Below are 26,802 nucleotides of genomic sequence, written 5' to 3' on the forward strand. Positions count from 1 at the left end.
CACACTTCGATGATGGCGGCTTTGGCCTGCAGCATCCTCTCTCGGATCTGCTGTCGGAGGCGCTGTTTTCGAGTCAGCTGCGTTTTGTTTCTCTGGTGTCTTCTCTTTTTACTGCTCTGCTTCTTGGGCTTCGCCTCTGCACGAAAGGAAATGTGCACACAGCATTTTCAGAAGTGGGAACGGGCACAAGACGCGGACAGTGAGAAATATTTAATGCATAAAAAACTGCCATTTTTAGATTACATGTGGAAATACATGTGTGAAATGAGGAAAGTAGAATGTCTCATTGGTTTGAAAAGCTGAATAAATAAATAAAAAAGCTTGGATCGGATTTAATTTGCAAGAGAAATCATATTTAATTATTTTGTGAAGCCTGCGAAATATGATTGTCTCCATAAAGTCTTGTTATGTATAAATCATAATCAGAAAAAGTGCAATTAGATCTGTAATTTCCCCATATCATCAGCCCTGCTTCCACCTCTAAGATTTTACTAGTATCATTTAATTTCTGATACACATTTTGTAACAAACAAACTATAACATAGAGACATCATTATTTCACAGTTTCACTTAGCGTGTTTTATTTTTGCAGGAAAACAGAGGATTATAGAGCTAATATACTACCTTTACGCAACTGTAACTCACTGGTTCCAACCTTTTAAACAAAATAACACATAAAGAAAATATTTGGCCTTTTGCGTGCCACTAAATCTAAACCAGGTTTATACCAAGACATCTCTCGGTCTCGGTCTAAACCGTGTCTAAAACAACACCTTTGCTGTACTAGTTATAAACAAGGATGATCCCAAACGAGGCCAAAACTGTGGATTAAACCGGAATCTGCGCGCCACTTGAAGCAATGTACTCATGCCACAGTTTGAGAAACACTGGCACCAGGCTTCCCAACTACCATCAAATCCAGCCAGCTCTCTATACAAGACTATTCCAGGTCTGCATGAAGGCAAAGAGCACAGATGTGAATAAAATGTACTCTGGATGAACCCTTGAACTGAGGAGGTGTCGGCGTATCACCAGAAGACCCATGTCGCAGTTAGAAATACACTTCTACAGCTGATGACATAGGAAAACCAGTACATAACGTGATTAAAATCTCAATAGAACAATAGATTTTGCCTCCTATGTGCCCTTGATGAGATGAGATGCACGTATTCACCGTCTGTGTCCGCGTCTCCTCTCCTGCGACGACAGAATAGCGATGTGGTGGAGGCGTTCAGGGGCAGGAACTTCAGACAGCGCGGCCGCTCTTTGCTGCCGGACTTCTCTGACCCCTGCGTCTTCTTCTTGTCCACCTTCTTCTTCAGCTTCTTGAAGAAATCGGGCATCTCCACCTCCTTGTTGTCCCACAGGCCGTGGCACTGTCATCGCAGCATGGAGTTATTAGCTCGGATTATGTAGAGACAAGTGCTTACATACAGGGCTGGAACTGAACATTATCTTAGTAGTCAATGTCGTTATACAGTGAGGTTTTTAAAATACATACATTATCAACCACATACAAGGTTGAAATGTGGTGACTAAAGGCTTCTAGAAAGACAACATTTACAAATGAATCAGATTCAATAATGCCACCGTCTTTGTAGCTATAAAGTTCAGATTACCATTATTTTTCCCTTTTCTTTTGTTCCATGATGCTCCCTGCAGAGACTTGGGGTGTGCAGATACTGTCACTGTCACAAAGAAGAAGGTTTGCCCCTTGTACAGTGGCCGCTTCAGAGTGCCAGTGTAGAAAATCATTCTTCAACACTTATTTAAAATGATTTGTATTTTAAGTATTTTCTCCAGCGAAAAAATCAGTACTTTAGTTGATATAATTTGACTGAGCTACTTTTACTTATTGTAGGGTAGTAGTATTTGACCAGGGGAATGTGTACTTCAATGAAGCACAGTACGTAGACCACCTCAGTTGTAGTTCTAGTTCCAATAGTAGAGAATGAATATTTAGCATTATGTATTTAATAAAAGGACCAGTAGCTGTGTTTTACGCCAGGTGTACACTGACTCCAGAGCGGGTGAAAAAAACAATGCGTCCTGCGTAAAAACCTGACAAATTACTGGTTTGCTTTGTCAAGTCAATAACTGTGTACTGTAAGTCTGAGTGCTGCGCTGCTGGGCACAGTAAGTTCACCTTCAGAATGGACCTGTGGAAGAAGAGAGCCAGCAGCTGAATGAGGTCAAACAGAACGTATCCGTCCTTCTTCTCCACTCCCAGGATGTTTGGCAAAGCAAACGGCCTGTCTGCGTTTATGCCTCTGTACGCTGATGTGGTCCAGGGGAAGAACCCGAACTGGAAGAAGTACTTCACCACCACCGTCAGCTTCACACAGGGCAAACAAAGGAGGAAGGATTATACAAGTAAATGAGGAGGCGGTCCATGCCAGATAATGGTGATGCCACATATCATCTATTTCACAAGAAAATACAATATTGGACTGTTTGAATTAGACTGTATGGCTAAATAATACAAGTTAAAACAAAGCTAAATTTGTCTTGTTTCTGGGTAAAAAGGGAGAGCTATCAGTTATCTTCACGTTGTTGGGCTGCTAGGAATGATGACAAATTAGGACTGTTGTTTGAAGTGTTCAAAATGTTGCATACAACAGGAAGACTTTATTAAAGCTAACCCCACAATGAGCTGCTCCCTGTCCACGCTAAGGCCTAAAGTCACTGGGATATGCTCCAGTCACCCATGACCCCTAATGGGAAAAATCAGTAGAAAATGAAAAAAATAAGAAAAATTGAATCAAAATGTCAGAAAAAAAGAATAAATAATTGATGAGTAGATTCAGTATTTCAATATAGATTTTTTTTTGACAACCCAAATGTAGTCTTTGACATGTAAACATTGTTCAAATATGTCCACACACACCCACACAAAACTGTCAACCTGTGGACAGTTTAATTAAAGTATGACATCTACCTACCTCAGACTGGCAGCGCACAGGCCTTACCTCAGTGTAGATGATCGCGGTCATCCAGAAGCGCTTGGTGGGCCGGGGCACAGAGAGCATGGCCCACAGGAAGATGAGGATGGGCAGGATGAGCGACAGCAGCGACGCCGACACGATGTGGTTCAGGATGATCACAAAGTAACACAGCATCTCGGACTTGGACACCATGGTGTTGTAGAGAGCGAAGAGCAGCTTCAGCGGGCGAGGCAACTTCAGGAAGAACTTATCGGACTCCGAGATCTCATCGTTCTCAAACATTCTAAAGCGTAAAAACAGGCATTTATTTATACGTTGAAGCAATTTCCAGTTTCAATTTGATTTAGTCTTTTACTGGCAGAGGAGACAATTTGATGCATGTCCTTCCCTCTCTCATACACAGTCCAATTAAAAACACAATATTAACAGATTTTCTCAGTGTACTTACTTGTTGAGCAGTAACTCGCTGGCGGTGAGGTTCCTGGTTTCCTGACTCAGAGGCCTGGGGGATAGTGGGAGATCGAGGCTTTTCTCTGCATCGCTGTCTCTGAAGCACAGGGAGACGCTGCCATCCTCAGTGTGCTCCTCCTCCTCCCGTCTGGAGTCTTCGTCCTGCTCCTCCTGTTCCTCCTCCTCCCGTCTGGAGTCTTCATCCTGGTCCTGCTCAAACCCACAGCTCGCATGGTCCCACTCCTCTGAATGTGTGGACCAATCCTCTCTTTCCTCCAGTGCTTCCTCATCTTCGTCTTGAGCGTCATGCTTTTCTTGAAGAGCGACATCTTCAAGGCTGCTCCACCAAAGTCAAAACAGCAACAATATTACTTCATTAAATCTCTTGTTACATAAGTTATTGTTTAAACAATTGCTGCCCATTAAATATCTCAAGATCTCACAGAGACCGACAACACTGACGCTTTGTGTTTTTTTGGAGCACCTGGGTGAGCGGTCGTCAGTGTCAAACGAGCTGAGGTCCACGTTGCCGGTCTTCAGGAGTCTCCGTCTGAACTGGTCTGGTCCTAAAGGCGGCGGGGGCTCCTCCAGCTCTTCCTGAGTGGGCTGCCGCGACCCCAGCAGGGTCTCGTCCGTCATGCAACTGGCCCGACACACAGAGGACACACTCATCTAAATGTCTTATCAAAAACCTTGCTTGAAACACTGGTGAGTCACAGTGGACTGGGGGCAGAGTAGCAGAAATGCGCCTGCCGTTCTGTGCAACTCCAGTTCATAACGCTTTCAAATTGGCAAGAATGAAAAGAGGGGACTGGGATCAGATACTATATGTGTAATTGTTTATTTGAGCAATATAGTTCTGAGATATGCACCAAAGCATTGTCCCATTGTTGATGCAAATAAGCCACGTTTCCATTGGTTCATTTTGGAGTGGATCCGGTCCGTCTGTCTCAAAGTGAACTGTACCGGCCAATTTAAACCGGAGTGGAACCTGAGAACTGCTGGGTGTGACTCACTTTTGCTTTCCAGAAAACGCTTTAGGGCGAGATGATTGGACAAGAGAGAATGCCGACTCAGGTGAAAACAATACAGCAAAAAGCAGATACAAACAGACTGATTGAGCCATTTCCTGCAAGACACTGGCAATCACAAATATCTCCAGTGCTTAATGCATCTAACATTATACAAAGAGGTTAAAACATGGCGTAGAGGCTTTGCAGAGAGGATAAACCAGAAGTAGTTTCTTGATTACCGTAGATTTAACCACATCTCACAGAGGTTTAATTTCCGCCCCCCAATCCAGTTCTGCCACACAACCACCACAGCATTATTGGCTATTATGGCTGATCGCATTTACGCAATGCGTCAATCAGTGCCGCCGCTCCCATTACGCACTTAATGTGGGGCATCAAGTGCTCCGAGGGGCACCAGCCTGACCGGGCAGTTTGGACTGAATGACATCATGGCTATTTGTGCTGCAGCATTTAAACAGTGATCCTACAGTAGGCCTACTCAGTCTTTAATTCTTTATCAGTTCAAACTAGGACTCAAGAGTGGCCTCTCTCTCCATAGTGAGTCTGAGATGTGCAGTGGCAGCTACAGGCCACAGTTTAAACAAACGCAGAGAGGAACTGTTTTGACTCCACAGACTTATTATATGAACCACAAGGAGCAAAATGGTCCTTCAGTGATGAAAATTCATCTCATATTCAATTAGAAGTCGTAAAAAGGAGAGAATGAAACAAGACGTGTGATGCGTTGAGCTGGCGCGGCGAACCGCTAGGCTGACACTGCGGCGTGCATAAAGCCAAATGTCTATATCATGTTTTCGTCAATAGTTTAATATGCCGAATAATATGTTGCCAATAATATAGCATCTAAAATGCAGCAGAATACAGAAAATTTGATGATTTTTGTTGAAAACCTTTAGGGTTGACGGTCCCCTGACCCCACTCAGGACTGAAGACAAATGTAATGTATTTAGAAAAATAACTTGTTGTATTACACATATCAAACCCTATGTATTTTTTGTACACCTTCAAAGTGGATCGGGGCCATGGGGGCACCACTGAGCATTTATGCTGAGGGCTTGTCTGAGAACAACCTCATGATTAAAAAGTATAATCTAGGTACTATTTGAGAAAACATTAGTTGGGTGACGCACAGACCTGTTCCAAAGCACTCTAAGAAGAACTGTTCTTGTGATTTTACTTCCTCTGTCTAAATAATAGCACTGTATACCTGGACACGCTGCTGCCCCAGGACACTTTGGAGGCCTGGTTCTTGAGTTTGGCGTAGCCCCGTCGCAGCGAGGGAACCGCGGGGGGAGAGCCGAGCGGAGGCGGGGGCTCGTCCAAATCCTCGCGAGACGACAGCGTGTTCTGCCGTGACATCCAGCTCTCGTAGAACTGTTTCACACTCTCCTGGCTCACCTCTTTGCCCTGGAGGACGCACACAAGAAGATCGGCTGTTTGAAAAGGGCACAAACCACACGTGTACTGTCGGTCTTTAGGTTGTCCTCGTGACCTTCTTCAGCTGCTGGTTGAGGAGCGCTCTCTCCAACAGCAACACTTTGGAGATAGCCAGGCTGTCTTTGCAAAACGAGTTGAGTCCCTCCGTCAGATCGTCCAGCAGAGACTGAACGAACGCCCAGCCGAACTTAAGAGTGCTGATGACACGCTGGAGGATGTTTTCTGGACAGATATGTCAAATAAATCGTGTTATGTTGGCAGTAAAATATCAATAACATATTAAGTAGAGCGGTAATGTATGGTTGTGTTGGGTCCTTGTAGAGCTACCTTTCTCCTCTGGTGCCTCTTCATCAACTGTGATTTCATCAAGTTCATCCTCACTAGAATCGGCTCTTTCAATACCTGGAAAATAATGTAATGTCTATGAATGCAAGTAAAAACTGGTTAAGGCATAAACTATATTTGACATTTACATGCAATTGTTCAGCAAATCGACGCTTTACAAATATAAAATGACAACGGATCGAAATGCTAATGGTTTTAAGGCTTTATAACAGAAAATAGGCAACAATTAGTTAGTTAGTTAGTTAGTTAGTTAGCTTTAATTTTAGAAAGAATGGAAAAATAAAAAATGAATTTGAGCTTGACAAAAAAATATAATTTATAAAAAAGTATGTAATATGACTGGAGTAAATAAAATGAAGTATGAAGTATTGTGGGGGTCAATTTATCTGTGAGTAAAACCTAAAATCTGAATCATAATGTCCGATTAAATCTCCAAATGCAGTCAAATCCAATCACTGCAATTGCATCTCAGGCTTTTGCTTTGATAAAACCGCCCGGGTTGTGAAATAAATTGTTAAGTAACGGTTAATCCCAGTTTTTGTTCACACATTTTTAAAGCACATTTTTGTTGAAATACAATATTTTACAATAATTCAATAACATTTCTCACCCTGTTTTTTCTGCAGCTCTTTCTTGGCTTTCTTCTTTTCCTCTTTCTTGATCTTTTTCTTCTCTTTTTTATGGTCTTTAAGAGCATTTTTAGAGCTGGTCACCCACGCTTCATAGGCCAACTGCAGATGTCCAAATGTAAAATCTATTAGTTTTACACATCCTACACCAGCAGTGAAAAGTGACTAAGTACAAAAGTAAACACACTACTTCGGTAAATTGTGTACATTAATTTAGTCATCTTTACTTCTCTACATATGAGAGCAGGATCTGTACTTACTACTACACTACATGTTTGCACTGGACTGGGTAGAAAGTACTTTTCACAAAAAGCACAAATTGAATGCATTCAAATAGTTCTCAACTTTTTGCTCTTAATACATTTGTAAACAGGTGCTTCAAAACATTCACATAGATTTGTTTATTTTACTTTTTGTAAATATACATGTATATTTACTGTAGGCCCATATACATTTTCAAATGTCTGCATCTACCTGAAAAGCAGATTTCTTCTTGGAAGGCTGTTCTTCCTCTTTCTTCTCTGTGCCCTCCTCCTCTTCTTCTTCACTGTCGCTCTCAAACAGGTGATACCCGCAGTTGTTTTCCACTGTTCAATGTAAAATGACCAAAAGAGTAAAATAATATTGGGCCTGTGAATACTGTTGTTGCATATATTAAATGTAATCATACCTCCAGGCGATGAAACCCATGGCTTCCACCACTTTCCTGTATCTTTCTTTGCTTTTTCCTCATCACCTGGAATCACAGTCATGTCCATGTTATTGAGGTCAAACAGTAGCACAGTGTCTTACAAAGATTTAAAGGTTACCTTCGGTGGGCTCCTCTGGTCCTGCTAGCTCCATCGGGGCAGGTCGACCCTTCTGTTTAGACTTGATTTTTTCCATTCTACAAAGTAAATGTAGTGTTTTATGTAAAATAGAATAGATAATACTAATGACAGAAGACATTTTCTTATTTGTTCTTACTGTTTCTTAAGCGTGACCACAGACTTCTTCTCCACCTCCAGACGAGCAGCTACCAACTTCTTTACCTTTGCTTCAAACAGTTCAGCCCCTCTAAAGTAACACAAAATATTCACTCACGATTTCAGAAACAGTTTATACTAAATAAGATATCCAAAATCCCTCTGTACGGTTTTTGTCAACAAAATGTCAACATGATGACAATATATTGAAACTGAATCAAAGTCGCAATTTCAGTTGGTGCGATTATCACATTGCAAAGGGTATAATGTATTCTTCTTGTACTTGTACTTCTTGTATTTCACTGTACTTGTACTTCTAGCTATTCAAATAATGCTCCTGGAGTTATTTATGATGTGCAATGTAAACAGAATCCTACTTTGAAAACGATTACAAATCTAATCTTAAGCTTCTCAATACTTTTAAAAAAAAATTCCCAAAATTGTGCTACCCTAAAATGAAGAAATAAAAAAATCCCTCTATATATTTTATTTGAAAACTTAACATGATTTAAAAATATATATATTACATTTTATGCTTACTTTTATACACTACAGAAAAATGTTGTTTTCCTTTTAACGTGCAGTGTCTCAACTTCTATATATATGTTTTGCTTTTTTTTTCTATATTTCAAAGCTGAACTGCTCTATTGTTTTAATAAAGTGCAGAGGTTGTTCTGTCAGATGTTTATAAGGTTACACAGTCTTGTCCTAAAGGTGGTTTTGAAAGGCATTAAAAAGCATAATTTCATCCTTTTGTTCTTTCCTGTTCATCTAGCAGAGTCGTACAGACCTGGAGGCCAGTATCTTGGAGGACTTGAGGTCTGACACTACGTAGAGGAAGTAGTAGCTGAGGAAGACCCTCCTTTGGGCCAGGAGCACTGTGAAGCAGATGGCGTCCCACACGATGCCCGCCTCTCCCTCAGGCAACTCGCACTCGTCGTCGGGCTCAGCTGAAACACACGAGCGCCACAGACATCAGGCAAAAAGGAGAAAGGAACGTTTTAATGCTGAAACTTAGTGCTGTGTTAGTGCTGGGGTTCATTTTCAATTCATCCGGCTTGTAAAAAGTATTGTGCTTGAGAATACAGGTGACAGCCGTGTATGCGATGGCAAAAGTGGAATCAATATCTAAAAAACAGATGAAAAGCTACGGCAAATTTAGATAGAAATAAACTATAAACCTGTGAGTGAATTCTGATTAAACTAGAAGCCTACGACCCAAAAAACTAACATTGTTCTACTAAACTGCTATTTGTATGTTGAATTTTGTTTTGTTATCTGGTGCAGGAAGAAATTAGCATCGTGGCTAATTGGATGTTCATTACTGTGCATTGTTATTATCTCATTAAAAAAGTATCTTCATTATGGCGGTTTTGTTTTGGCGATGTAATCTTTCAGCATTCGTTCCTTGGTTCTTGATTCAAATGCCTGAGCAAAGACTGAGCAAATGTTCAACTTAAAAGTGCTGATAACGTTCTTTTACTTTATCTTAATTGAGTGAACAGGTCAAGAGCAAATATTTGGACATGCTGTGGCTTCCAGGTGCTCAGACCTTACTGCGAAACACTTACGGACATCGTATCCTTTGATGGTGCAGAACATACTGAAGGCTTGAATCAGCCAGCAGCCACTCTTCAGCAGACTGTCCAGGTACGCACAGGAGCCCAGCTGAGGCCATACACACAGTAAGCAAATCATGGAAGAATACAGACAGTTATTGACGTGGAGGAAGTCAAATTCTCCTCACAGATAGTAGGTTTTTCATGGCGATGACGAAGCAGGTGTATCCTATGAGCCAGTCCCACAATCTGAGTATGTATCGCACAGGCTGCATCAGGACGCTGCCTCCGAACAGCATGAAGTAGAAGCAGGCCACTAAGTATCCCAGGCAGAAGATGTTGATGCGCGTGGTTCCGGTGATGAAGATGAGGCAGAGCACCAGCCAGAAGAAATAACTGAAGACAAACACTTTCACCATGTCCAGGTAGGATCTGCAAAAGGAAAAGAAAAGTGGAGTTGACAAGGGCAGAAGAAGGTTGGTTTATGAATTAAAATATCAGATGTAACATAACAATAATGACATGGTGCATACAATGGACAGCTTTAGTATCAGCGGCTCACATTTCACGTGACAGACTTGTTTTGAGCAACAGAAAAATGGCCAGTGCTAAGACAGGGTTTTGAGGCAACAATAGATTCAACAGTATATCAACAAAACAATGTTGTTGTATGTTCCTATACACTATAAACGCAGATATAATATTCACTGTCCAGTTCTGTCAATTTAAAGTGTGTTTAACTGGAGACATATTGCATTGTCAGCACTTATTCAGCATACTGGGTTTAACAGGAACAGCTTTCCCAAGTCCAAGCACACATGAATTAAAGATTATCTCTTTAATCACAAACTTATGTAATGGACTTTCAACAGAACAGGCGTACGGGAGAGTGAATTAGAGAGGTAAAAACCAAACGCTCTGGTTTAAATGTCTCTGAAGCTCCATGCTGAGGGAGATTTAGTTATAACATTAGAGTTACCTGCAGTGGAGGAAGTTGTTGACCGGTATGAACTGGTTGAAGGAGCAGGGGTCCAGACTGCGGCTGATCTCCACATTATCTCCAGCCAAAAGTCGCACCACAGCCCGATTCTCCTCCTCGAAAACCTGCCATTGGAGCGAGGCGCATATCAGCAGCAGGTAGTCGTCTGAAAAGAGACACACGTTCACTGACTCGAAGAGCAATCATTACTGTTTGAGTTAGAAATTGTTTGAAAGAGATTGTAAATTACAGAATATGAAGAGCGGATTGGGTCTCATGGCGAAGTCCGGCATGTAAAACCACTTGATCACGTTGGAGGTTAGAGGTCGATATGCAGTTCTCCAGGGATAGTCTAAAAGTCAAACTAAAGCATTATAGCCACTGACAGTTGCATGTACAAATGAATGCAAATGTGAACAATTAGGAATATATAAGTAGAGGGCTTTATGTAGTGCTGTTCTTCAGAGTGGTCATTTGGTCAATACGTTGGTTGATGGTGTCTTACTTAGACAATCAAATCTCTTATTAGTCACTCATTATTTCATTAGGACACGTGGAGTGAGTTAGCTGGAGTTTTGGAAGTAACTGGATGGTTTAGGCAGCCTTTTCACGTTCAAGATGCTCTTTACTTTGCTCTGTATAATACTATCTGTATACATACACTATACTTTTATGTGAAATCATTATATTGTCACACTTTTTTTAGACCAGCGCCTCAAGCGATATGAAGACGGCAAAACCTGTGTAAATCGGCTGACAAGACGCGTCACAGCAACATCACATTTTCATAAGACCAAATGAACCTCATTGGACGTGGCCATTTTCCAAATATTAAAAGATATATTTTCTCGTTTACTGCTTTAGACCTGGTTCAGTCCTGGTTTAATTTTGGGCTAGTCCTGGTTAAGACCTGGTTGGTACATGTCCAGTCCTAGTTTAATTATTAGTATTGTACTTTTCAAAATGTAAGCAATTGTTGTTATATTATCATTATTATAGATCAAGCGGATATTTCGTGTGACCCCAAACTCCAGCCCACCCAAAAATCTGGCTATGGAGAAATTCAGTTGAAAAGCCCTGGACTAGAGCCTGATAGTTATTGAGAGCCTTTTACAGAGCCATCATATGTTTTCCACAGTTCCGTACCAACGCACAGAGCAGGAGGGATCCCGATGCAGAGCAGATACTGCAGCACCATGAGCCCCGCGGTGAAGCAGCAGTATTTGGGCCACACCTCCCCGATGGCCTTCCTCCTCCTCCGGGACAGCACCAGCAGCAGAGCACACGAGTGGAGCAGAGCGTAGAAGTCCATCCTCTGGCCAATCACATTCACCGCGACTATCAAACTCACCTGTGGACGAGCGGGCACATTAGTCAGCAAGAAAAGGAATATTTTGAGTTTATTCTGACTTTTTTACATATGAATACCTAGTTTACTTCTACCTGTACCTGGATATGTACAACTAGTTATTTTTGAATGAAATCCAGTGAGCTTGTGGTCTTTTGAGTGCAGTTTGGATCGGATATTTGGTCCTGTCATAGAGATAGTTTAGTAGACCAGGCATTTCTTTAGTCGACTGCAGCCCAATTTGCGACTGAAAATTAAGAACTGAATCCACAGTAAGTTGAGGGTTCTGAGCAAAAGCACTTTTTTAAGTATCAAATATATACATATACAGGAAGTGTGTGTTACTCTTAAACTCACCATCACTCAATATATAAAACGATATATTTGTTTTTACATGATTTGATTCTTGCCCTGAATGTGTCCACTAGAGCAAAGCTCGATACCTCGAGTCCAAATTTGTAAAAGAAGAAGTTGATGAAGTATTTGATGCAGGGTAGAATGGCGTGGTCCAGGTTTTGCCGAGTGATTCCCTGGAACAGGATACTGAAGGGAGGAGGCTTCAGGTCGTTATGGAGACGGAAATACAACTGGTGACGAGAGACGGTCGCCTCGAAAACCAGAAGCCCCAAAATCATCAAGTGGTTCTGCAACACAAGATGGATAGAGCTATGCAAGTGACGGGTGGGAATGAAATGACAATAATATTTCATAGAAGGTATTATTAAATTAAAAGCATAAAATAATCTGTGTCAAAAAGTACTATACGCAAACACCTCCTGCGCAATTCCTGCTTTTTCGTCGTGGAGCGCGGTGCGTGGGGTGCGTTTTGCCGTTTTCCGCTCTTGACGCTTTGACGGGCGTATAAGCTTCAAGGCGTTAAAATTGTTCGCCGCAGAAAAGTTCAGATTTGTTAAACTTTTCTGCGGCGAGGCGGCGCAGCAGCCAATCAGAGATGACTCTCCTTTTTGTTCCTGTTCTGTATATGTATATTATTTTTATAAATAGTTATTTATTTTTCTATTTTTCCACAAAATAAATTACATTTTATATTATAAAACATGTGTCCTGTAAACATGCACCTTTTTCATTTATATAATACTGGGTAGTTTGTGGGGAAATTAGTAGCTAGATAGAAAATCGGAAAAAACGGTTTTGGCAGGCCAAGAATTTTGCAATCGGTGCATCTCTAATGGACACTGCAGGAGAGGTGGGAGATGAGAGATGGCATCATCTCAGCTTGCCAAATATTTTACATGAAATTAAATAAAATCTAAATCAAAACCCCCAAAAGCAAAGACTTAAGCAAAGACGTAAATGCTATTTCAGCGCTACGAATAAATCAATAAATACCAGTAAATCAAATTTGTTTCCATTACTTTCTGAGCACAAATAACCTGCCCAGTGAGTGAGTGTGTTTGATACTACGACAGTGAAGAGTAAATACTATGAAGAGTTCTTACTCTGAGGCAGGGGAGGATCCGGCCCTCACACTTCCGAAGAGCCCCACACCAGTAAACTGGGTCCACAGGCTCAATGTACAGGAGGGACCTACTCAGCAGCTCCACCATGTTACTCCTCAAGTCTTCTTCCTCAGTAAAACCAGAACTGTTGGACTGCAGCAGACCCTGACAAGCAAACACACACATAAGCACCACTTATTCCACCAAATGTCTGCCGCTTCAACTTTGAACAATTGAAAAATGATGTATAGTAACATAATTAAACGATATATGTTCATGGTTGAAAAATGCACATCTGAAACTTATTTCATCACTTTTTGTAAGGATTGTCCTGTTTGGAATGACATTACCATGAGAGACATTAAAAAATGCTGGTTCCTGCTAGCTAGTAAATATTTACATTTAGATATTAAAAAAATAAAAATGGAGAACAAAACATTTTTGGTTTAAGCATTAAAAATGGAATAGAACGTGAGCTCTGTCCCTGCTCAGATCGAGGGAAAAGTCTTTCTGACTATAACTGTCTGATTTTCAGTGATGGTAACAGGAATGATGGAAACCTTAGGGACAGGTGTATAAGGGTTCGATATTATAACAAATAAGGTATTTCCATGACTGAAACATTGAGAAACAATTAGATTACTTTGAGAGCAACAAGAAAAAAGTGGTTTCTTCATGTTTCCTGTAAAGAGAAGCAAATATTATTGAAATCGGTTCAAAATCATTAATATACTAAAACAAAAACAAATATCGTGTAACAATTCACATTCAAAAATTGGCTGTGATTGAAATGTTATGACTGTGAATGTCTCTGGGACACAAAGGCACCCAGCACTACTCTACACCATTGTTATGAAAAGAATGAAAAGAATATTCCAGTCAGAGGTGTTCAAAAGTACTGTTTCCACTTAACGTTAAGCCTGACTCTAACTCGTACTCACAGCAGTGCAGTTGGACGAGTAGTCGAGGGGCTTGATGACTTTGAGCTGGTAGAACATCTTGCACACCACCATGATGCAGGCGTGAACGGCAGAGACACTGGAGGCTAGAGGTCGTAACCGCGGGAACGGGAGGGCGAAGACCCAGAAGACCAGGAAGAGCATGTTCATCAGAGACACCTGGACAAAAGAGAAACATGACGGCAGGAGAGTTGTACGTCAACCATTACCACATGTTCTCTCCACGCGCCTCAGACTTTAAGCAGACGACATTACAACAAATGTAACAGAGCAGCTTCACTCAAATTTAACAAATATAAAAGAACTATAATTAACATGACATCTAAAAAAGAAAATCAAGTCAACAATCTCAGAAAAGCAGATAAACAACGTCACACTGCGGCTACGCTCACACTTTGGGATCACACACAGTTTGATTACCTTTCCCAAAGTACAAAAGTGATTTTTCTGAGTCTGTGTTGAGGAAATGAATTGTTGTGGGTGAGTAGAAATGTCCTTTGTCTCCCCCTGCTAGCTAGCTAAGCTCTGCACAGACGAAACCCCATTTTAAAATATCAAGTTAAATTAAACAAAACAAAAACTCCACAGACAAAAATGAGGCAAGAAAGCTGAACAAATGTATTTAGTTGTGCCGTCTATAATTCTGCCACTCAATCTGAATGTTGAGGGCCAATCTTTGTGTAAATATTATGTCAATTTTCTGCTTTCTCTTCTCTCACCAGCCAACTTCATATGCACTCTCTCTGCATCCACAAATCTCCTGTTTTCTTGCATTTCTAACTTTGTACCCTTTATGTGCATTAGCCCGCCTCTGTTCCTTTTCAGTCCGGACCTAGGAAGGCGGGAAAACTTGAGAAGACCGTCTAATTGCAATTTTTCTAAAGTGCAGAGATATCAAATGTGTTCATCCGTTACAGAACTAAACCAGTTACCTCTTGCAATGAGACCCAGATGATACCAGAGGACACTATTTTGAGACTGTGCAGCTCCATGAGTCTCCAGATGAGCTCCTGGAGTCGGTGCAGTCCTGTCAAAGCCTGGTACAGCAGCAGGCTGGCCCGGTCCACGATCACGTCCCACTGGTCCACAGCTGCAGTGCTGGGAGGGCTGTCTGAAGAGCGAGGAGGGACATCAATGAGCCACAGCCATGTCGGTGTCACCAGTTAACTCACTGTCAATTTGATATTTGGGCAGTTCGAAAGTCAACAGACACAACCAGGCACTGAAGAGGGCAATGGGGAGTACACGGCATTACATTTGTCATAACTATGGTAATAAAGAGAAAAACAAATGCGTAGATCTCAATAACGATATTTTAAAAAGCATAAGAAATGTGCTCAAATGTCAAATCATCTAAATTTGCATATTTGCGTAACAAGAACTGCGATAACCATTTCTCTATTCACGCACCTCCCGTATGTGACATACATATTTTTATTTTACCATGCATCATTCAATTATAAGAAGACATTATTTTGCATTTGGCTGCATTGATTTGTGGGGAAATGTATATTTAAAACACATCTACATTAACATTTTAAAGATGACGAAATACAGTATGACCTGCTGAACTAATACATGAGACACAGCTATTTTTTTATAACTTATTTTGTATCTTGTATTATTTATGGTTTTGCGATTTCAAAATCGCAACCATTCAGGTTCCCGGTATATTGTGCGTCCTTCACCGTTACCTTCCCCCGCCTCACTTGGCTCCTCTTCAGGGTCTTTCTCTGAAGACATTTGGAGACCAACACTGTCCAGAGTGTCCTGGCTTTTGCCTGCTCCCATCTGCTCCTTCGCCAGCCTGAAAGATTCAAAAATAAAATAAAAATCAACGATGAAACAAAGCCTAGTAATAAAAAACTGCCCATGAAATATTGGAATCTTACTTATTTCTGAACTTTGCAATGGTTTCCTTAATGCTGAAAAAGAGAAAACTAAATGTAACTCCAACAAAATATAATGCGATTTAATCTAAGAACAAAACATATCTTACGTGTCTCTTATCACGGCAATTGAGCTCTTGAGTTCCTCGTCGCTAAACACAAAGACAGAAACCCATAGATTAGATTTTAAATTACACTTTGCACAACTATACAAAATCATTTCTATTGTTTAAGTTCACATTACGCTGACATAGTATGTTTAACAACTATGCAGCTTTGATTCTACATATCTCCCTCCCTGTCTACTGCCATTGGATAGAGAGGATAGAGAGTTATTCCGATAAATGTTAGTAAAAGTAATGTTATGATTTGTTTAAGTGAGCTTGGGCACCTCGACACGTGGCGCACCGGCACGTTGTCCAGGTCGGTCAGCTCGAGGAAGTCGGAGTTGAAGTAATGCAGCTGGAGGATACAGGCCAAAAGAAAAGCAGCGGGAAGAAGGATCCGAGCAAACAACTCCACCGTGTCGTAGCGCTCCAAGCCCAGATCACGAAGACTGCAGGGAAAAGAGACAGCAAATCACACTTTACATTTCATATACACAAGATACAACAGTCTAAAGGTCTAAACTCGATTTCAAAACCAAGGAAAAAGCTAGATACTCTACGGTATATATATCGTACCGTATTTGAGTATACATATTTTGACAAGCCTATTGTGCATTATTTAGGTGTTTTAAAACTACTTTTGGATACATTAGCTTTGGCAATTTCATGTACAACCTCAGCAACAGACTGTAAATGTCACGGTAGTAAGATTTAAGGTGCAAAAATGATTACGTTGATGTGGATTGTTATTCTAAATCAGGAGTTCTAAAAAAACAAAACATACAACCGACTCAGGAGCCCAGAGGAAAATCAAACTGACAGTGGTAAATAATACTTCTAAATCATGTTAAATCAGGTTGATGTTGTCGATCTTAACAATGTATTATAGTATGGGACCCAACTTCACTCAAAATAATGTTTTCAATTGAAAAATAGACTAAATACAGTTATATTTTTAAACATCTTGTCAGCCCCAGCTCTGTTCTAAATGACACCTACATGACCGACACACTCACCCATCTTCTGACATGCCCATAATTTGCCTGAACAGAGCGGACACACTCCTGAACTGGTACATGTAGACAGCGATCAGCACCACCATGGAGTAGCCCACCACCACGGCCCAGAAGGTCTTCAGGACACGGCGCCACACATCGTAACGGGTCTGAAAAGGAAACGTTTTTCAATACAAATACATTTGAACTGTTGTAGATTTTCCTCAGAATACAACTGCCCAAGATCTGATATTTCTGGTACTCATTCTGCACCAAAGGTCTCTCCAGCTAATCAAGTGATAAATAAGATAATGTGCTGTTTATTGAATGTGATGTTCTAGTTAGAAGAGGGGATAATTGGTGTAAGTCCATGTTTTTGAGTGCTATATATTGCTATGGACAAATATCACAATAAACGATAATATTGAAACATGTCTGTCCATCCTGTACCACTATTAAATCTATTATAAGTTGTACAAGTTACTTTTAGACCATCTACAGAAAAAATCTTATCACATTACCATAAAATTACAATAGGTTCCGACTAGTGCAAAGGAAAAGCCTACGATAAATATTGAGTCCCAAAGAATATTGAACTATAATATATAATTAACCGCAAAATCTATCTAAAATGGCTTGGAAATAGAGACAGGTCCATTGACTTCCTGTTCAAAAACTGGTCGTGTTTTGTGTCCAGATGACTACAACTGAATCTTTTTCTATAATGGAACACTCCTAGACAAATGAGGGATTACACAGATTTATAACCAATCATTTATAAAGATTTTGCCCTGCTCTATTTTTCCAGAAAAACACAACACAGTTTTAACACAGTTACTATCCACGTTGGCCACATTTATTCCATCACACTCTTAAGTATGTCCTCTCTGACGTCACCTCCGCAGCCATTAGGTCGATGTCTAAGTGCCAGCCGAGTGGATTTGTAAACGGTCAGCAAAAACACAAGACGGGGGTAGGAAATCAGGAGAGAAACATAAAGAAATGTGTCAGTCCAAATCAATATCTTGCATTTGGTAGTTTTTAGGGGGTGGATGGTGGAGTAGTAGTTGTTATCTGTGTGTGTAAATACAGCCACACAGCCCCTGAGCTCTTTTGTCTTGAGCCCTGTGCCCAAGTTTTTAGTAAAGTTAAAGGTTGAGCTTGTTTGTATTCGCAGTGATATTAACACTCCCTGACTTCAGCTCGTCCTGAGGATGAGGAGCACAGCTCTTCCTGAGGATGCGGAGTATGGCCGCAACTCGAGGCTGAGGAGAGCGCCATGCAGCTTGTTCCGAGGATGTGGAGCACCATAGCTCGCTTGTAGGACCTTGTAAGAAAAAGCAGTACCTTTACGCTGCACCAGCTGATTGAACTTAAAATTGTGTTTCTCCTCATTTGTGAATATACGGATGGCTATTCAAATGTGATATTCACAATAATCCACACATTAAATAGTGGAAAGAAGCATGGCAATAGAAATATTTTGTCTGACTGATTGTGGGGTGGACAGGTGTCTTTATGCAATCTAACAAGCTCAAACAGGTGCTACATTTAGATTAATAAGTGGAGCAGAGGTGGACTTTTTAAAGACAGACTAACAGGTATTTGAGAGACACAATTCTTGATGATTGGCAGATGTTCAAATACTTATTTACAGCAATAACATAAAATATATGATTTAAAATTCATACATGAAAACATGAATGTAAGTGGCAGCTATCTCGGTAATGCATTCATTGCTCCATTAGATAACATTGGTTTTGATCAGAATGTAAATATTCTGACCCACTGTCATAAGCACACTCTGGATCTTGTTCTAACATGTGGAATAGTGATTAGTGAGTGACCTAATACTCTTCCTTCAAAACCCTATATTGTCATATCATTTCCTAATTACATTTCACCCCCTGCAGTTTGCCTACAGAACCACCAGGTCTGTAGACGATGCCATCAACCTGGCAGCATCTGGACTCCCTGGGAACCTATGCCAGGATCCTGTTTGTGGACTTCAGCTCTGCATTCAACACCATCCTCCCTGCTGCTATGCTCCAGGACAAGCTCTCCCAGCTCAACGTGCCTGACTCCACCTGCAGGTGGATCACTGACTTCCTGACGGACGCAGTGCGTGCGGCTGGGGAAGAATGTCTCAGAAGTCCTGAACTTCAGAAAAGTAACAGCCCCCCATTATTGTTCATTGTTGTATGTTGCACCGAACCACAAAAGCAAGTTTCTTGCCTGTGAATTTTGTTCCCTGACAATGAAAGTAAACTTTTTTCTGATTCTGTAATAATAGAGCCAATATTCAGTGATATGTCGTGATCCTGCAGAGAACAGCTTTAGTCCCAGTGTAAATGATTCCTTTGTCAACTCAACCATGAATTCTCTGAAGTCTGCACTTGATGTTGCAGCTCCGTTAAAACATAAGGTAATTAGGCCAACATTCGCCTCCCCATGGTACAATGAAGAACTGCGTTCACATAAATAAGTGGAAGAATCCCTAAAAGCCAGGAAAAGCTGCCTACTGTCCAATAAGCAGGCTCTGTGTAAAGCCCAAAACAGATACTATTCAAATTTAATAGAATCAACAAAAATAACACTAGCTTTCTTTAGTAGTAGTAGATACTGTTACTCCCACTATTAGCACTGAAAAAGCCCAACCTGAAAAACTAAAGTGTCCCATATAAATTCATCAGTAACACTAGCAACTGCTGTTGATCAAGCAGAGATAAGTTAATGTTCTCTAAAACACCAACATATCCTATTAAAGCTTACTTTTACTGTAAATTAATACTATCATTCTTCAAGAGAAGAATGGCCTCCATGAATGTCATGTTGAGAAATAGAAGTGCTGACAGTCTGGAAAAGTACTGGACTGAGGTACACCAGGAAGTGAGATTAAAAGTGGGAGCAAAGGTAGCAGCATTACACAAGAAGGAAGTTCCGGAGTGTTTCAGATAACAATCCAACTAAAACTGAAGTCAGGTGAGTAAAACTGATCCCCATTTTACACTTCTAAACTGCAAATCCATGTACATGTTTTGTTATTGACATTAGTGATCAAATTGACAGTTCCGCATCAAGTTAAAGCACAGTAATGATTGTATAAAAGTGAAAGCTTAAGTATAGCATGTTAACTTTGAATCTCATTGCACCTGGACAAAAATATAACATAGAATGTTTGAAGAACTTTTTCTTTTATTTATTTCTTGCTTTTTCTGGCTTCGCAATTTTAATAGGTGATTGCCAAACCCCGCAGTCACAGCCACTTAAACCATGTTAGAAAAGGGAGTGGTAAAAAGCTTCTTATAATCGAACAGTCAAAAATTAATCCGTTTATAAAGCGCCTATAGCAATGCAAGTATTCTACACAAATGAATAAATCCTTACTTCCTGTCTGTTGTTAGAAATGGGTGGCGTGAACTGTGTGATGTCTGAAGAGCAGCTTCTTTGCCCAATCTGTCTGGAGGTCTTTACTGATCCAGTCACTACAACATGTGGACACAGCTTCTGTAACATCTGCATCAACAAACACTGGGACAACAGCTCCCACTGTCAGTGTCCACTTTGTAAAGAAGACTTCAGCACAAGACCACAGTTAAAAACCAGCATTTTTATATCAGAAATTGTCTCTCAGATTAAGGAGAAACCTCAAAATGAAGATCTGGTGCTCTCTGTGATACAAATGGTTGGTCCAGAAGATGTTGTCTGTGATGTCTGCTCTGGAATGAAGCACAAAGCTCTGAAGTCATGTCTGGTTTGTCTGGCCTCCTACTGTCAGACCCACTTGGAGCCTCATTTGAATAGTCCTCGCTTCATGAGACATCAGCTGATTGAGCCGGAGAAAAACTTGGAGGATCGCATTTGTTCTGAACATGACAAGCCTCTAGAGTTGTTCTGCAAGGAGGACTTGAACTTTATTTGTCTCCAGTGCACTTTTTCAGGCCACAAATACCACAATGCTGTTTCACTGAAGGAAGAAGGGGAGGAAGAACAAGCCAACGTGAAGCGAATGATCAAAGATCGGCAACTCAAAATTGAGAAGATCCTGCGCTCTGTAGAGCTCAGTCGGAAAAGCGCAGAGCAGGAAATTGAAAAGGGGGTCAAAGTTTATAAGGAGTTGATAAACTGTGTGAAACAAAGCCAAGACTTTCTCAAACAGGAGATTGAGGAAAAGCACAAGAAGTTTGAGGAACAGGCTCTGGAGTGGATAAAAGCACTTGAAATAGAAATGGAGGAGTTGAAGGAGAGAAGAGCTGAGATGGAGAACCTCTGGTGCTCTAATGATCATTTCCATTTTCTACAAACATTTAAAACTCTTTGTATTGTACAAGACTGGAAAGGGGTGAAGGTCAAGGCGCCCTCGTATGAAGGAACAGTGGCAAAAGCTGTGGCTGAGCTCCGGGACATGGAGTTAACTCATGAGATAAAGGAGGTATTGAGGGAGGAGTTGAAAAGAGTGCAGCAGTTCTCAGTGGAGGTGACTTTAGATCCTGACTCAGCAAATCCAAACTTAAGACCTTTCTTACGATCTCAAACAGGTTTATCACAGTGATAAGAAGAAAGACTTACCGGATTACCCCAAGAGATTCTCTTTATACAGATATGTCGTTGGAAAACAAGCATTTTCTTCAGGTCAACATTATTTTGAAGTTAATGTTCAAGATAAAACAACCTGGTTCATAGGCGTGGTCAAAGAGTCAATACAAAGGAAAACACACCCAACTGTTCACCCGAAAAAGGGATACTGGTTAATTAGTTTACAAAATGACACATATAGAGTTCATGATTTTTCCATCACTCTTAATCCGACATCCACACCAAAAAAGATAGGTGTGTTTGTGGATTATGAGGAAGGCTTAGTGTCCTTTTATGATGTCATTACTGCAGAGCTGATCTACTCCTACACAAACTGCTGTTTTACTGAAGATCTCCTCCCTTTGTTTTCTCCTGGACACCACACCAATGGAAGGAACTCCACTCCTCTTGTACTTACCCCTGTCATACAAAATCAATTGATGACATTTTATTAAGAAGTTAAGTCTTTTAAAACATGTTTGGGTTCGAGCTTCTACGACATCAACTAGTTTACTCTCATAGAAGCTTGGTTAGAACCGAATTAGCAAATTAAACTGATTGCCTATTACAATATTTAATGACATAGAAGTGAAACTCAAACCTGGTACAGGACGACACAGAAGAGAAAAAGCACAATGTAGAGGATCTTGTAGACAACCACCTAAAATGAATAGATGACATTTACTGCATGAAAAACATGTGGAAGGTAGTTTTGATTTATATAACATCAGCTAATGTTTATGCTGCTTTTATATCATATAGGGATGTCACAATATGGATTCGTATTGTCGGTTGTTGTGCGAAAAATCCTCAGTATTTTACAATTATTCATATTATTTACACATTGTCTGATACATTAACCATTCCTCTTGATCAGTGGGTCTCAAACTTTTCACCCCGAGTACCGCCTAAGAAAGTACGTGGTCTTCTGAGAACTTCCTGATCTGAACTGACTCGAAACCAAACTACTCTTGATCCGAAGGTTAAACAGAGGAGTAAAATAGGAATACAAAATGACAACATCGTTCTAAACAAGACCTAAACCAAAGGAGGACAAACATTGCATTGATTCTAAATTCTGCAAATGTAATAGATCTGCAGCGCGCTTCGCCACACCACAGTTAGGGGACCACAGATCTTGTATGTGACCAGGTTTATGAGCTAATGAGTTCATATTGTTATTGACATGAACAGCTAGATAAAAAATAACCTGATTTACTTTTTGGAATATTGACTTATTTTTGCTTCTAAAATTGTCCCAATGACTATATTTTAGTTGTTCTGATTATATTGTGACCTGAATGATCATGATTCTTGGTTCATCAAATCAATTTATACCATGATCAAATAATCTTGGCATATTGCTTGATGTAATTTCCCCTGTGGATCAATAAAGTCTGTTTAAATGTGCCGAGTCTGTATGTACCTTTCCAGAGAAGCTGACCACAAAAAACATAGAGCAACAGAAGAGGATCCAGTATTTGACCAGTGTCCCCTTTACACCCGACATCATCATAACGGCCAGCGGAGAAGCCTGACTCTCCTCTTCTGGGAAAAACAATACAATATTGCACAGCTGCTGAATGGGAAACAGACACAGATATATGCGTAGAAAAGTAAGAATCAACACAATTCAAATGCACCTGACATGACTTTGACTTCATCCAGGGATTCTGCCTTCAGACTCTGTGCCTCAGCTCTCTCCTTCAGCTGCTGACGAAACATCAGCCAAAAACTCAAGCTGTACAGGACCTGTAACAACGACATTTATTTAGTTTAATACAAGTTTAGCGTGATGAGTGAGTGCGCTATCAGATTAAAACCAATGATATGACCAATGACTCTTTACAATTACAAATCTTGCATTGCATCTTACAAACAAATATCAGTCTTGGTTTCATCACGACATATTTCTAATGTATGTATAATGACCTAACAGTAAAGACCAAATCTGGTCTAAACCAAGACTGAACAGGACGAACATGGGTCAACATGATGGAATCAAAAATCAAAAATAGATAACGTAACGTAACAAAGTAGATGTTTTATGTGTTAGATTTTGTTCTTTTCTCAAGTAATCAATATTGAGTCCCTTAATTCTTCCGCCACGGCATAAAGTTATGTATCTCTTCTGCTTGTCACCGTGAAGCTACTCCATGCCAATTCTTTGCCTGGAATGTTGCACAATTTGGCATTAAACGATCTATCCTACATTTATTCAATTACAGATGTTTTAGGCTACACAGAAAAACATGCCTTCTAACTGCGTTGCCACTCCACATATCTGACCAGTAACTTGGTAACCCGATATTTGAGTTACATTGTGCACTTTAAGACAGGCTTCTCTCTCTCACCTTGGCCCCCAAGTGCACACAGGGCGCGGGGTGGTAGCTGTTCAGGTCGAAGTCCACGATGACCGCGGGCGGCAGAGCGGGGTAGAGCTCGCTCCGGCTCAGGCGCAGGCCGCTGAGGAAACCCAGGGTGACCAGCGCGGTACCGTACACCGCCAGCACCGGGGCCGACATCATGGCGTACCTCCTCCGGTCCCGCATCATCCAGATGATGCACGACCACACCAGCAGCGCAAACGTCAGCCAGTTGTTGTAGGTGATGCTCCATATCTACAGAAATAAAGAGACAAAGAGTTATGCTGAATGTGTCGCAACACTTCCCGAATGTGGAACTGAATTGAATTGCTAATGCTAACAACAATCAGCTAGCAACAGATAATTAGCTATGTTTACTATGGCGTCACTCACAAACTCTGCTGTAAATATGTTCTTTTACGTTTTAATGAGCAAAATTACTATTCCGTTTTATCGCACAACAGAAAAGGCAAAATCATACAATAAAAGTTTTTTCAAAAGATGTATTGACATGTTAGCGCTGCTGTTAGCTGAGTTTGTTGATTTGCCAACTTTGATGTATTTGGAAGAAAATTGTATTAATGGATGCAAAGAACCTTGTATTCATTAAAATAACATATAAACAACTTGAAGGCCTGTCACAATAACACATTGTGAAGGGTGATATTTTTAATGTAAATATTGCCTTCAACAATATATTTGAATTACATTAATATGACACAACAATAAGAAACACTTTCCTAAATAGAAAATATACACACGATAAATATTGAGCATCATAAATATTGTTCCATTCCTCATTCAGCAGGGGATAGAACGTCAACAAATGCCCGTTACCATGGAAATCTGTGATAAACTGCTGAGCCACTACTGGTAAACACATGTATCAATTCATAGTGTTAGAATACTTTTTTTAATTAACACTGTTTAGTCATTAGCATCTTAAATCCTCTATCTGAAAATTCCATGATGTGCGATTATGTATGTTTTGTATTTCCTGAAGATTATCAACCTATTGTTTTGTCTTTTTTTACATACATTTCTGTCTCATTCATGATAGGGGTGCAGTTGATGTTTATTTACCATCATTATGATCAGAGCGCTGACATAGCTGTGTTTCTGCACCAGTCGACCAAAGATGACTAATCCACTTGGGCCCGAGTCTGGAGCCACAGTCTCAGCTCGGCTTTGATCGGGTTCGTCCCTCTCACCGTCTTCTTCGCAATTACTTTCTATTGACAAAGGCAAGGCATTTGGTTCCTGCATTACAACATTTAGACACATTTGACTCATGAACGCTTAACAGTTATATCAAAGCTCCTTAACCATTGGAATCCAAATCTTTGTCTCCGTACTGCGGCGGAGGGTAACAGTTTGAATATCCGGCGCCTCCCAACAAAGATCCCAAATCATTCTTTTGGTCTTGCCAGGAACAGGTGCTCAGTAGAATTGCCGGCTGTGAAAGATATTGACAAGTTGGATAAATGAGTTTGTTTTTATTTCATATATTTGTATTTGTCACCTCATCGGGAAGATGGGTGTCTTCATCAGTGCTGCTTAGAAGCTAAAACAAAGCCATAATGGAACAGTTTTAATTGTTGTTTAATACATTGTCAGATGATTACCATGTTGATTGACAAGCTTCCTTTGACTTATATAACCGTCCGTTACCTCCTGTTTATCCCCTGTGATGTAGATGACCCTGGAGAAGCTGGGTGGAACATCTGGGGATTCCACTGGACTCTCGCAGCCGTCATCGTCGTCGTCATCCTACATAAGCACAGCTGTAAGTGAAGCCGGCTACATTGACAATAGAATCAACGTTGTGTTCTCAGTGAGTTTACTAAACACATTCCATCTTTAAGCACAGCGCACCTCTTCAGTGACGTGGACCCATTTGTGCAGCAGAGCGATCAGCGTGTAGTACGTGAGCAGCAGGACCACGGGGTTGATGAAGTCGGGCCAGCTGACGTGCGCGTGCAACCCGAGACTGTACGGCCTGGACGGGTGAGTTTCGATCACTCCCGTCATACCGAACAGCCTTTGGAGCGGTAGAAAACCACAAATACGTTATTCATGGTTTTTTAATGTAATTTCACACAGAATAAAAGCAGTTTTCTAGAGTGATTAGTGTTGAACTGTAAGTAGATTATAATTTTAAGTTTTGATCATATAAACTGCAGTGTTGATCTAATAGAAACAGCTCGATTGACTTCTTCACAACGGCAGAACTGACAAGCCCCTTCATGGTCAGTGGTATGCGAGCGAAAGGACATTCGCCTGATGTTGTGACTTGACGTTTATCAGTCACGTTCTGCTCTGACGAGGGCAAACGTCCTGCCGTCGGCCTCATTACAAGAAACGTGACATTTCCAAATATCTCCGTGGTGAAATCTCTCTATAGCAAGCAGCAAATTTTCATTTACATGTTTTATTTTTTAAAGTAGTTGCATGACATTATAGAACCCTCCATATGTCACTCGGAGTCCCAGTTTTTCAAATAATCACAACTAAGAACAGGGGCGGTCTCTCTTTTTCTCTCCCTTTCGCTCGCTTTTTCTCTTTCTTTCTTTCTTTCTTTCTCTCTCTCTTTCTCTATCTTTCTCTCCCTTTCTCTCGATTTCTGTCTTTCTTTCTTTCTCTCTCTCTCTCTCTCTCTCTCTCTCTCTCTCTCTCTCTCTCTCTTCGCTCTCTCTTTCCCGATCTTTTTCTCTCTCAGTTGACTGCCAACCGCCATTAGAAGTAACACAACAACAACAA

General features: G+C 40.7%; 1 protein-coding gene and 1 pseudogene across 1 annotated transcript in view; one reads left to right on the forward strand and one right to left on the reverse strand.

Moving 5' to 3' along the window:
- The window catches only part of LOC140362556 (piezo-type mechanosensitive ion channel component 2), a 45,076-nt gene that overhangs the window by 10,143 nt on the left and 8,131 nt on the right, over nucleotides 1-26,802 (reverse strand). Inside the window, exons 8-46 of the mRNA XM_072448638.1 lie at nucleotides 25,918-26,083; nucleotides 25,652-25,812; nucleotides 25,565-25,595; nucleotides 25,369-25,498; nucleotides 25,126-25,274; nucleotides 24,031-24,297; nucleotides 23,320-23,428; nucleotides 23,103-23,224; nucleotides 22,278-22,337; nucleotides 17,123-17,271; nucleotides 16,391-16,555; nucleotides 16,110-16,151; nucleotides 16,003-16,035; nucleotides 15,805-15,917; nucleotides 15,043-15,221; nucleotides 14,093-14,269; nucleotides 13,152-13,316; nucleotides 12,135-12,335; nucleotides 11,490-11,694; nucleotides 10,594-10,695; nucleotides 10,344-10,509; nucleotides 9,553-9,796; nucleotides 9,377-9,473; nucleotides 8,596-8,755; nucleotides 7,807-7,896; nucleotides 7,650-7,726; nucleotides 7,511-7,576; nucleotides 7,315-7,427; nucleotides 6,822-6,942; nucleotides 6,194-6,268; nucleotides 5,922-6,088; nucleotides 5,637-5,836; nucleotides 3,880-4,038; nucleotides 3,570-3,732; nucleotides 3,394-3,533; nucleotides 2,970-3,228; nucleotides 2,147-2,335; nucleotides 1,175-1,376; nucleotides 4-136 (exon numbers count right to left, since the gene is read on the reverse strand). Of these exons, the coding sequence (XP_072304739.1) occupies nucleotides 4-136; nucleotides 1,175-1,376; nucleotides 2,147-2,335; nucleotides 2,970-3,228; nucleotides 3,394-3,533; nucleotides 3,570-3,732; nucleotides 3,880-4,038; nucleotides 5,637-5,836; nucleotides 5,922-6,088; nucleotides 6,194-6,268; nucleotides 6,822-6,942; nucleotides 7,315-7,427; nucleotides 7,511-7,576; nucleotides 7,650-7,726; nucleotides 7,807-7,896; nucleotides 8,596-8,755; nucleotides 9,377-9,473; nucleotides 9,553-9,796; nucleotides 10,344-10,509; nucleotides 10,594-10,695; nucleotides 11,490-11,694; nucleotides 12,135-12,335; nucleotides 13,152-13,316; nucleotides 14,093-14,269; nucleotides 15,043-15,221; nucleotides 15,805-15,917; nucleotides 16,003-16,035; nucleotides 16,110-16,151; nucleotides 16,391-16,555; nucleotides 17,123-17,271; nucleotides 22,278-22,337; nucleotides 23,103-23,224; nucleotides 23,320-23,428; nucleotides 24,031-24,297; nucleotides 25,126-25,274; nucleotides 25,369-25,498; nucleotides 25,565-25,595; nucleotides 25,652-25,812; nucleotides 25,918-26,083 (5,547 nt within the window). The remainder of the gene's footprint in view (nucleotides 1-3; nucleotides 137-1,174; nucleotides 1,377-2,146; nucleotides 2,336-2,969; nucleotides 3,229-3,393; nucleotides 3,534-3,569; nucleotides 3,733-3,879; nucleotides 4,039-5,636; nucleotides 5,837-5,921; nucleotides 6,089-6,193; nucleotides 6,269-6,821; nucleotides 6,943-7,314; nucleotides 7,428-7,510; nucleotides 7,577-7,649; nucleotides 7,727-7,806; nucleotides 7,897-8,595; nucleotides 8,756-9,376; nucleotides 9,474-9,552; nucleotides 9,797-10,343; nucleotides 10,510-10,593; nucleotides 10,696-11,489; nucleotides 11,695-12,134; nucleotides 12,336-13,151; nucleotides 13,317-14,092; nucleotides 14,270-15,042; nucleotides 15,222-15,804; nucleotides 15,918-16,002; nucleotides 16,036-16,109; nucleotides 16,152-16,390; nucleotides 16,556-17,122; nucleotides 17,272-22,277; nucleotides 22,338-23,102; nucleotides 23,225-23,319; nucleotides 23,429-24,030; nucleotides 24,298-25,125; nucleotides 25,275-25,368; nucleotides 25,499-25,564; nucleotides 25,596-25,651; nucleotides 25,813-25,917; nucleotides 26,084-26,802) is intronic.
- LOC140362512 (E3 ubiquitin-protein ligase TRIM39-like) lies at nucleotides 20,050-22,131 on the forward strand (annotated as a pseudogene).

The sequence above is a fragment of the Eucyclogobius newberryi genome, unplaced genomic scaffold (assembly GCF_026437365.1).
Source record: "Eucyclogobius newberryi isolate DKJ021-1_F unplaced genomic scaffold, fEucNew1.0.hap1 SCAF_17, whole genome shotgun sequence".
Classification (NCBI taxonomy): Eukaryota; Metazoa; Chordata; class Actinopteri; order Gobiiformes; family Gobiidae; genus Eucyclogobius; species Eucyclogobius newberryi.